General features: G+C 41.9%; 1 protein-coding gene across 1 annotated transcript; it reads right to left on the bottom strand.

The window, feature by feature from the left end:
• Positions 1-204: 204 nt before the first annotated feature.
• LOC107815203 (protein LOW PSII ACCUMULATION 1, chloroplastic) lies at positions 205-11,767 on the bottom strand. Its single transcript, XM_075237860.1, has 9 exons — positions 11,401-11,767; positions 3,416-3,519; positions 2,993-3,128; positions 2,586-2,817; positions 2,280-2,437; positions 1,673-1,861; positions 1,079-1,179; positions 797-893; positions 205-548 (listed from the first exon to the last, which is right to left on the bottom strand). The coding sequence occupies exons 1-9, from the start codon at positions 11,647-11,649 to the stop codon at positions 474-476; spliced, it is 1,341 nt and encodes a 446-aa protein (XP_075093961.1). The 5' UTR covers positions 11,650-11,767; the 3' UTR covers positions 205-473.
• Between the last annotated feature and the right edge of the window lie 212 nt (positions 11,768-11,979).

Genomic DNA, 11,979 nt, shown 5'->3' with positions numbered 1-11,979 from the left:
AAGTCAACTACCAAAGCAGAGATTACTCCCCCAGCCAACTCCTTAGAAATGCTTCTCTTGTTTCTCTTCTTTGTCCAGTTGATTGTGCCAACATTCATTAAGGAAACGGGAAAACAAAGACTTCAAGCATAGGCAGATGCACCTTTTACGACCAAAAGTGCTATTGAAACTATATAGTATCAGATTTTAATTTTTTCAAATATATACATAAGTACTAAGTCCACATTTATTTATTGTCATAAAAATTGATGACTACACTGGTATTTCGTGTCCATTGATTTAAAATCATGAATCCACCTCCACCTCTGACTTCAAAATTAAATAACTATATCAATATGTATAGATCAAACAAGAGTAAGTAAGTTAGAGCTCGACAAGCATCAATCAGCGCCTTGTATATTTCAAGAAAGGAAACTGACACAAAATACAACAGGTAGTGAAAAGCTTTTAGCACACAACCGGAGAAACTTGTATTATCTTTCTAGCTTGCTTAATATTGCTTCCATTGGAGGTAGTTCCTTCACAATTTGAGACCAGTCAGGTATCCCCTGCAGAGTTGGTCAATATTAAAATCTCACAAAGAATTAAACCAGAAAGGAAAAAGTAAATTATAAACAACACAGACACGAATATTTGTACGCCACTGCAAAGGCATCTTACTTGACTGGTGGATTTTAGAGTCATCAATGACTTTTTTTTTGCTAATTACATATGCGAATAAGCACATAATTGGTTCATAATCAACGGAGCAGAGAAAAGAATTGCAGCACAAAGAATTTTACACGCACTGACTGACCTTTCCTGATCGTCGAACACGACCATCTAGACGAAGTATAATGTAGACATCTTCACCAGGAGTAACACCTTCAGACTTCTGTTGATCCCTTATCCACCTGAAACAGAGTGAGGTTAAACATAATTAATCAATAAGAAATAGGTCTTTCCCGTATGGGCACAAAGAAAAATTTCAGTCGATCAAACTGAGCGCGCCAGGATGTCCTTAAGATAAAAATGCCACAAACATAAATGTCCAAGAAGATGATAAGTAGTTTCAAGTGTATTAAGAAAAGGTTGATACCTTTCCCACTCTACAGGTGAAACGGTCTCCGCCTTGAACCGGATCTCTGACTTCAATTTTGATTTTGCAATTACTGACTGAGTTCTTTGGTCAAAATCTTCCTACAGTAGCAATGGGAGAAAAATAAGAAAACATAAACAGATACATGCAACATTAAGATTATTATTGTATCATGCTTTTTTGAGCAACATGAAACGACTTTCAATAATCAGTAGCGGGCAGGGGCGGATTTAGGGCGGTGGAAGGGGGTTCACCCGAACGCCCTTCGCCGAAATCTGTTTTTTTACCTCTATATATTATGTTTTGAAGCCCCTTGACATAGCTCAAAAGTATAGCTTAATGGTCAAGGGGGTTCAAAATCTTTGTGAAGTCACTAGTTCAATTCCTATTGGCCACAATCTCTTTTAATTTTTGAACTTTTTTTCTTTTTTGAACCCCTTAGTGGAAATCCTGCCTCTGCCACTGGTAGCGGGTAAAAAGATTCTTCTGGACTTTGAGCAAAAAGTAAGCAAGAATCATGAACTTGACGTGCATGCTATAGCATCATGTTGTTTATAATGATCATTAAGTGCTATTAAAAATCTTCAATCTTACCCCTATTGATGGGAGAGAAGCGGCTGCCTTTTGAGGAAGACCAAAACCTTTCTTCTCTATTTTTGTTTCCCTACCTTCACCCCAAATAACAGGAACTAGAAGGACTCCGCGTTTAAGAAGCTCAGAGCGGAATCTCTCAGCATTTCTCATAGCCAGAGAGACTGTCTCCTTCTTCCCAGCCAAAATAACCTAACAAGCAACTGGTCAAACTCCATATAAGAGGAGAAAGTATGTTCCAAGTCAGGAATTTCAAAAAAAGATAGAACAAATACGTAATGGGATATCTTTTTGCTCATTAAAAAAAGGCATTTGTTGCAAACTTAGCAAAATGTGGAACTAACTTTTCTGTCATCATCCTTCCGGCAATATAAATGTGATGGAAAAGCTTTCTTCTTTGTTTAAGAGGAGAGGCAAACCATATCTTTTGATCTATTAAGCAGAATATGTGGCAACAAGAACTAGACATGTGACCCTAGTAAGAGTTGTACAGGACTTGTCATTCTTTAAGTGACAAATTGAAGGACTCCTACTGATGTTTTCTACTCAACTTCTGCTTACTTCTGGAAATTGAAAACAAGAAGAGTAAAGGGGAAGTGGTCTCACTAACAGGCCTCACGGTGTCTCTTAGCTGGACCAGTTCAACAATCCTATTAGTTGAAAGGCGCAAAGGCAACCTTGATAGTGTTTCATCACGTGATATTTGTGCAAGCTGTTCCTCCTCTTTTTTGTTCTCCCAAAGAAACAAAGCCACAAAAACAATAATACCTGCAGAGTGCTGGTTCAAGAGCTTAATCATTTTTAAGAAACAGTTCGTTTCCATTAAGAAGCGTTAATTAATATACCAAGTAAACATCATTTTACAGAACTTCAGAAGTGAACTATACAATCCATAGCAAATGCAGTCATTATTTACCAACGACATTTATAGCAACATTTCCTGCAGTCTCCCCAACATCAGGAGCACCCTCTCCACCTTGAATTGCACGGATTAACCTGGGTATAGTGAAAAATGTAGAAATTCCAGCAGCAGCGGTGAATGCCACATAGAAGAATCTTCTGACCCCTCTAAATGGTGCTTGTACCTCGCTGATGAGCTTAAGGTCTCTACGGAAACTGTACCCTACGTCTTCCCCTCCTAACCTAGCCTGTGAGGTAATAAAAGACTATGAGATTCAGAAATAATGAAGTAAAGCTAGAGCCTTGCTAAGTTAAGATACCGATAACATAATCACATAATCAATTTGATAAAGAACTGAAACGAATTCATACATCCAAGCATGATGATAACTAAAGAACTATATTCATCAGCGGGAAACAAACCTCTTCCTGTAGTTCCTTAAATTCAGGCAATGATCTGAAGGAAGCCAAATCCGGATCATTAAGGATTGTGCCAAACTTTAGGTTATACTCTTTCAAAGCCGTGCGTAAACAGTCAGCAGCTTTCTTTCCTTCCCCTCTTAGTAAATAAAGAAAATAAATAAACATATAAACAAATAATAAAAGAGTGACAAAGAAGAATTAAAAAAGTAAGCTCCTTTGAGATGCTCTTTGAAGTTTCAACATTGTTCTTTGTGATCCTTCCAATGAAACAATTAAGCTAATAACTGTGATTAAGAAATTTTAGGTTCCTTTACTTGCAGTTTACAAGAGAAGAAACTCAGGAGTATGTTTTTCCTCAACATGGCTTCAAACAAATTAATGTTTATCCAGATCAACCACGAAAGAGGCAAAGGAGAAATCTACCTGTAGGCATGGCAGCATGCTTTATTATAAAGAGCAGCTTGAGCCTCGATAGGGGTGGGATCTAAAGTAAGCGCCGTGTCAAACTGCACAAGAGCATCTTTAACCTGGAAAGTTCAAAATTAATGAATCAAGATGGTATGTGTTGCCCATATTGCAGACTGAAATCCAACCTAAAAGGGTCTGTAACCAACTTGCAGGAAAGTTTGTTACACGAACCAAAACACAGAACATTGAGGACACAATTAAGCGGGAAATAAAAAGAAAGGCAAAATGAACAGGTTTAAAATTAGGGAATTGGCAAAAGAAAAACTGTTGATTAAAAGGAAAAAAGAAAATTCAATCAAATAATTGACAAGACATTAGCAAATTGTTTTTACAGTAATAACGGTGAATCAACCTACTAGGAATCAACCTACCAGCTGTTATCCTTAAGCTTGGGATGCAGGATCAAATAGAGATATGCAAGAAACTACAACTCAGACATACAATGAGTACAAGATTATAAATAGAAAAACTCATTGAGTAGGCTAATCTTTTGAGCATCATTCTTTAGCTATGCCCAAGAATAGACATACATTTGTGACACAATGAATGTGAGGGTGAGTGTTTAGTGTTAATTCAGCTCAGCATAAGTGCAACTATTACCATTAGATTTACTCGGAATGGGAAAATTTTGAACATATTTCGGAATACAAGACAAAATAGTACTAATTAACTTGCACGAGTAAAACTAATTTTGCACTGATTATAGGACTCTAAGATTGTATAAGGTTAAAACCGATTTTAGTCATTCATACGGGCTGGTCGAAGATAATGGTGTATCGATCAAAGAACATCTGCATAACATGCCCGGTCAAAGTACGAAATAGGGACGTCGAGCTCCGAGCTTCAAGACCGGTCAATGACCTGTTCGATATCTTTATCGAGCATCGAGAACGACCTATGGTAGCTCGATATCATTATCGAGCTCATACCCAAATCAGACTACGAAGCAAGGTAGAGATCATCGAGGATTCGGAGACCGACCAACTTGCACACCAAACACCGAGATCCCCAGGTCAGAATCGAGCCTCGACCAAGGCCGATGGCTCGGTCCAGTATCGAGCTCGAACCAGTATCGAGCTCGCGGACAAAAGTCATTGCAACCGCACCAAGGTAGAGAATCTTAACGGGAATCAAGGAGGAGACAAATCATCATGGGTCCTCCACTATATGTATTATTTTATATTTTGTTGTAGATAGAGCAATGACCCTCTCTTATAAAAAGGGCATCCTTGTAGACAAAAAAGCAACTGGGGACTCATACAAAAAAGAGATATACTTAAGCCTGTGTTCACGGCATCCTACCAAAAATTTTCCTGTTCATCTTTTCTGCTCTCATAGCCAAAATTCTTGTATTGTTGTCTTTGTATCAAAAGATTTTACGTACCCTTAGAACCATATACAAATTCAACGTTATCCGATTTTTCAGGTAAACAGTTTGGCGCCCCCCGTGGGGCTAAGGATAATAGTAATTGTTTGATATAAATCTACAGTACACTCCAGCTTGCAACTTGAAAGTCAACAATGGCTATGCCTATCAACCTCGACGCCAGCCTTCAAGATGAAATCAATAACTTGACACCCAGGGCCGGAAGGCAAATTAACGATGTCACCAAAGCTCAAGTCGAAGTACCGTTAGATGTCAATTCACAAGTGGCTCTTGAGGCAAACAAACATTCCGAACCGGAAAAAAGCGCTCAGGGCGACACTCGATCTATAGCTCGAGACACCCATAACGGGGAGGAGATCGGAGTCAGCTTACGGATGATCTTCGAGATGTTACAAGCCCAACAAGCAGCGATAACCCAGCTACAGAGCCAAAATCACATACGTAGCACACCGGAATCCAACCCACTTCGAGAAATCACCCCGAGAACGGAACCAGCCGTAGAGAAGTCGAATGAACAGGAATCGGGGACTACTCCCGAAATTACCAAGATGTTCGAGGAACTCACTAAACGAGTCGAGGCCAACGAAAAAATCGTAGAAACGTACAATTCCAGGATCGATCAAATCCCGGGAGCTCCACCAATGATAAAAGGGCTAGATTCGAAAAAATTCATTTAAAAGCCTTTCCCTTCGAGTGCGGCCCCAAAGCCAATCCCCAAGAGATTTCGTATGCCCGAAATACCCAAATATAACGGAACGACTGACCCCAACGAGCACGTCACTTCTTACATGTTTGCCGTCAAGGGCAATGATTTGGAAGATGATGAGATTGAATCAGTGTTATTGAAAAAATTCGGTGAAACCCTGTCAAAAGGGGCTATGGTATGGTATCATAATTTACCATCTAACTCTATTGACTCTTTTGCTATGCTTGCGGATTGCTTCGTAAAAGCGCACGCCGGAGCCATTAAAGTCGAAACCAGAAAGTCGGACCTGTTCAAGGTAACCCAAAAGGATAACGAGTTGCTAAGGGAGTTCGTATCTCGTTTTCAAAGGGAACGAATGGATCTGCCACCGGTCACAGACGATTGGGCTGTTCAAGCTTTCACTCAAGGTCTAAACGAGCGGGGCTTGATGGCGTCACGACGGCTGAAACAAAGTCTGATCGAGTACCCAGCTATTACTTGGACCGATGTGCACAATCGATATCAAGCCAAAATAAGAGTCGAAGATGACTAGTCGATGTCCAGGTCAGCTACAAAAAGAACTACCGAACAAAAATCGGCCGGAGATCGATACCAGCCATATAGCGGAAACAATGCTATTGCTAAGTATCCGAGGCCTCTTTAAAATCAACCTCGCATGGGGGGCTTTACCACTGAACACATCTGTGATGATTATCAAAGTTCAGAGCAAAGGATGTTACTTCGTTATTTCACGACAAACAGTGTCTCAACAAAACAAACAATGCTTATGTAGTTGGCCCGAGCCTGATGCAAAACATGAACACATGTATAATGACTTGAGTGATTCAATCTTCTTTATCGATATTTTACGATTAATTATGCAAACAGCATCGAGTTCGAACAAGCATTCACTCGACCACCAAGCCTACGGGCTCTTTTTATTTCGAGTTCGAGCAAAGCGCTCACTCGACTATTACGCCTACGGGCTATTTTGTATCGAGTTCGATCAAGCATTCACTCGACCACCAAGCCTACGGGCTCTTTTTATTTCGAGTTCGAGCAAAGCGCTCACTCGACTATTACGCCTACGGGCTATTTTGTATCGAGTTTGAACAAGCATTCACTCGACCACCGAGCCTACGGACTCTTTCTATTTCGAGTTCGAGCAAAGCGCTCACTCGACTATTATGCCTACGGGCTATTTTGTATCGAGTTCGAACAAGCATTCACTCGACCACCAAGCCTACGGGCTCTTTCTATTTCGAGTTCGAGCAAAGCGCTCACTCGACTATTATGCCTACGGGCTATTTTGTATCGAGTTCGAACAAGCATTCACTCGACCACCGAGCCTACGGGCTCTTTCTATTTCGAGTTCAAGCAAAGTGCTCACTCGACTATTATGCCTATGGGCTACATTGCATCAAGTTCGAATCCTTCACTCGACTGCAAAGCCTACGGGCTGCTTTTACCTCAAGATCAGCACTCACTCGACCATTCCACCTACGGGCCATATTATTTCAAAGAGAAGATACTCATATCTCCGAATTCAAATGAACAGCTGACTATTTAAAACTGAAGGATGTTCGAGCCTTTCAAAACAAAGGGGACTACCCACAAGGCAACAGAGATTAAAATTCAAGCTATCTACTTAGCCCGTGAGGCTATTTTGCTTCAAAAGAAGAGAAATTTATATTTACAGAGACATCTACTCTGCCAAAAGGTTCTTTATGCGAAAACCAAAAAACGATACCAAAAGAACGCAGACGACCTAAGCACTTAAGTGACTCAATTTCACCGGAGGTTGTATTTGCAGCACCGTCCTCATCTTCAGACTCCCCCGAATCATCGGAGTCCTCTTCGGGAAAGGCCAACCTCCGAGCTTTGTTCTCTTTCGCCCTGGCAACTTCAATCTCGATCCCAACATCGAAGCCCTGAACTCTTACCTCCTCGAGAGCCTCTCTTCGAGCTTGCCATCTTGCATGTTCGACCATGCTCTCAGCTTTGGTTTGGTTAACCTCGACATCAATCCGGAACTGAGCCACTTTGGCATCAGCTCTTTTATTGGCCTCGATCGCCTCAGATCTAGCCACCTCAAGTTCTTTGGCCGAATTTGCCTTGTCGGAAGTGGCCAAATCCAATCGGTGCTGAAGATCTTTCATCTTTTCGATCAGCCCCGAGGCGTTATCTTTCGCCGATCGAAGTTGGGCATCGGACAGCTCCAACTGAGCTTCAACGGCTTCCTTTTTCGAGGCAAGTATATCCATACACTTTTTGAATTCAGCTGCCTCGGCCAGTAGCGCTTCTACCTGCGAGTTAAGCTGTCCAACCTGCTCGATCCGCTGCCGAACCTGCAGAACCGGATCATTAGTAGTTATCTCTTCTTCATCTTCACTATCATGGAACATTCGGAATACCTGCTCGGCCATTTCCTCATGTCCTTCCCGAGCCGCTGACAAGTCCACTCGAAGATTTTCACTAAGGTGTCTGTACGAGTCACTTTTCTCAGTAAGGCTCCGAAACTCGGCATTATGCTCCTCCCGGATGCGAAGAAAGGCTTCGTGATGCAACACTGAAGCCTGCGAACAAAAGAAGAAGCATTAAAATTACCAACAAACTCTAATGTAAACCTAATTACCATTAGATTTACCCGATTCAAAGCATGTTGGGCCTCGTTGAAGAGACAAGCAGGCCCCACCGCATTCATCACTGATTGATCCTCTTCGGTCATTATGGGCCGAAGGTAACTGGCGACCCCCACGGGGGAAGAAAAAATTCGGGTATCCGCAGGTACGGAAAACTCTATCTTCCGCCTCCGGTCAGGATCAATACTTGGGGCTGGAAATCGGTCCACCAGTTTATAAACCAACGGAGGCTCGGTAGAACCCGACCACGATGCTTTTTTGGGAACCGCCATTCCACCAATACCAGTAACCTCCTCCGAGGCACCTGACTCGAGCCCCTCCAGAAAACCATGAATATAGGTCGACTCATGAATACCCTCATAGGACCGATCCTCCAACAAGACGGCGTCTCGAATCATGGCATCCGAAATCTGAGGGGATCCGCCAATGTCAACTGTCCTGAATTCCTCTCTTAAAATATCCTCTGCTGCCCGAGAAGATCCACCCTCGGCTTTCCTCTCTATCAGCTTGGTTCGAGATGGAATAATCTCGGCTTCATTTTGTTCGAGGATTATGGCCAAGTTTCCCTGATTTGCTTCCACCGAATCGGAAAACTGTTGAATCACAACACTAGCCTTTACGCAGGCTAAATTCTCCTCTCCTTTTTCGGGTTCGCCCCTTGAATGGCGGACCGCTTCCGGAAGCACAACACCAGAGCCCCCCTTCGGATTTCGAGATCTTTTAGCCGGTTTCCTCTTCTCCGAGATCGGGGGACTAGGTACGTCTTTTCTCTTCTTTTCCTTTACCTGCTTCAAGACAGGAACGTTTTCGTCACCAGATGGGGGTCTCATGACTACATCTTTCCCAAGTCCTACAAAAAGGAAAATGGGGATTTACCATACGAATCGATGGAAAAGCAAGTCTAAAAAGGATTTACCATGACTACGGCCCTCCCATCGACCCTTTGATAATTCTACCCAAGCACGCTCGGAGTATGGTCTCTGCAACACCAGGCTTTCAACCCATTGCCTAAGGTCCGGGATCGGTTCCGGCACTCGAGCTATGGCTGCGATTAGGAACGAAAAATGGATCAACAAAATAGAAGGCAATCAGCGAAATCAAAACAGGCAAAGGAAAACTTTTGCTCACGGCTCATATTCCATTTCTCAGGAAACGGCAAGTCATCGGCTGGTATCAGGTCCGAGGTTCTGACCTGAACAAAGCGGCCCATCCAACCCCGATCCCGAGTCTCATCAATACTCGAGAATGGTGCTTTGGTTGCTCGGCGAGCAAGCTTGATCAACCCTCCTCGATAAAGTCGGGGACTGTAAAGGCGCATAAGATGGTCGAGGGTGAAGATACGCCCCTCGATCTTGCTCGAAAAAAATCGAAGAAGAATCACTATCCTCCAAAAGGAAGGGTGAATTTGGCCGAGTGTCACGTCGTACCTCTTACAAAAGGCAACGACGACAGGGTCCAGGGGTCCCAACGTGAAAGGATAAGTATAAACACTTAAGAAACCTTCGACGTGGGTAATAATTGATTCATCGGGCGATGGGATTACCACGAGTTTATTATCCCAATTACATTCATGTATAACTTTATCAAGAACTTTTTCGGTAATCAAACATTGGTACCTCGACATCGGCTCACACCGACCCGGTATCGGAGAAGGTTTTTCAATCTTAAAATCACCTACAGTCAAACACCCAATCGGAACGAATTCCTCAAGGCGGGGCTCTCCCACATCCTCACCACCAGAAGGTCGAGAAGAACAAGCGGTCTCTTTTTGCGGAACAAACTTAGACATTTTTGCCATTTGAAAATGTCGTAGACAAAGAATGAGGGTATTTTGGTGCTCTAAGGAAGAATTCTGGGGAACTTGAAAAATTGGGAAGTTTGAAGACATGAAAATGACGAATGGTGGAAGAAAAGGCCATTTATATATTGAAGCAATAACGGTTCAGTATCAGATGTGGCCGACCGCCGCCTGACACATTAAATGCCTCGGTAAAACCAAACCGACGGGATAGCTATCATTTACATCATGGTCGATATCGATGAAAACGTCAGTATATATTTAATCGAGATGTTGGGAAATCATATAGTTTCTCATTAAATTCTTCTCCGAGAAACAAGGAGACTATCTGTATACGGTTAAAACCGATTTTAGTCATTCATACGGGCTGGTCGAAGATAATGGTGTATCGATCAAAGGACATCTGCATAACATGCCCGGTCAAAGTACGAAATAGGGACGTCGAGCTCCGAACTTCAAGACCGGTCAATGACCTGTTCGATATCTTTATTGAGCATCGAGAACGACCTATGGTAGCTCGATATCATTATCGAACTCATACCCAAATCAGACTACGAAGCAAGGTAGAGATCATCGAGGATACAGAGACCGACCAACTTGCACGCCAAACACCGAGATCCCCAAGTCAGAATCGAGCCTCGACCAAGGTCGATGGCTCGGTCCAGTATCGAGCTCGAACCAGTATCGAGCTCGCGGACAAAAGTCATTGCAACCGCACCAAGGTAGAGAATCTTAACGGGAATCAAGGAGGAGACAAATCATCATGGGTCCTCCACTATATGTATTATTTTATATTTTGTTGTAGATAGAGCAATGACCCTCTCTTATAAAAAGGGCATCCTTGTAGACAAAAAAGCAACTGGGGACTCATACAAAAAAGAGATATACTTAAGCCTGTGTTCACGGCATCCTACCAAAAATTTTCCTGTTCATCTTTTCTGCTCTCATAGCCAAAATTCTTGTATTGTTGTCTTTGTATCAAAAGATTTTACGTACCCTTAGAACCATATACAAATTCAACGTTATCCGATTTTTCGGGTAAACAAAGATACCACCAATGAAAATTGGCTAAAATAGGGTAGAGTTAGCAAAAATAATTTGACCAACCAATTCAGGAGGCTCTCAAAAAGAGTCACACATTGATAGACAAATACAACAAGTAACGAGTACGGAACGGTGCGAACCGCCACTCTAAAAATTTAAGCTGTTAGATATATCGATTTATTTTATGTCTACAACAAGCCGGTACTTCTTCTTTTCCACATACCAAGTAATGAGGAGAGTATGACTGGAAATTGAAACATTTACTATCAAATTGAATTGCATCATAAGACTTAAAACAGTTAGGAAACTGTTATTTGATGTCTGCAACCATGAAACAATTAGACGAATTACAGCCATGAAAATGAGAGAGAAGTAGAAAAATACCCGTCCTCTCGAAAACAGGTCAAGGCCCACGTTGACGCAAGACTCAGCAGTGGGAGTACTGGGTTCGCTGACTTGGGCCGACGATGGTGGCGGAGGGGGCGAAGTAGGAGAAGAACAAAAAACTAGTGAGAAACTATTTCTGTTAGGATAATTTAGCCATACTTGTCTTCTTCTGTTAGTAATTGAGAATTTGGTAGATGAAGAAAAGCAGAAATGGAGGTGGTGAGAGGCAAGAGTTGCAGTGGCCATGTCCAGATTTCATTGCATAAGCAGCCCACGACTCAGTTTATCCATACGCACTACGCCTGGACTTCGTGTGGCTTTCATAAAAAGGGTTTATAATATGAATTTACAGCTTGTTTGTATGGTACTTATATTTCGTTTTATAATATATATAGTATTGTATTGTATTGCATTATATTGTATTGTTTGATTAATAAAATATTTGGATAGATTGTATCGTTTGCCGTCGTTTCATGATGGCATGCACTAATAATATGAATAATAAACTTGCAACATTACTAAGAAAAAATAGGATACAGAGCAAAATTATTATATAAAAAGTAGGATAAGGAATAA

The sequence above is a fragment of the Nicotiana tabacum genome, chromosome 19 (assembly GCF_000715075.1).
Source record: "Nicotiana tabacum cultivar K326 chromosome 19, ASM71507v2, whole genome shotgun sequence".
Lineage (NCBI taxonomy): Eukaryota > Viridiplantae > Streptophyta > Magnoliopsida > Solanales > Solanaceae > Nicotiana > Nicotiana tabacum.
This window is presented reverse-complemented; position numbering and strand designations above follow the sequence as displayed.

What these genes read in the sequence shown, in the direction of transcription:
- LOC107815203 (XM_075237860.1), bottom strand. Translation starts at nt 11,649, where the DNA reads ATGGCCACTGCAACTCTTGCCTCTCACCACCTCCATTTCTGCTTTTCT. An exon ending in ACCTGTTTTCGAGAGGACGG is followed by an intron (nt 3,520 to 11,400) that starts GTATTTTTCTAC and finishes TGAACTTTCCAG; the next exon opens with GTTAAAGATGCTCTTGTGCA. An exon ending in GTGTTCGACGATCAGGAAAG is followed by an intron (nt 549 to 796) that starts GTCAGTCAGTGC and finishes CCAACTCTGCAG; the next exon opens with GGGATACCTGACTGGTCTCA.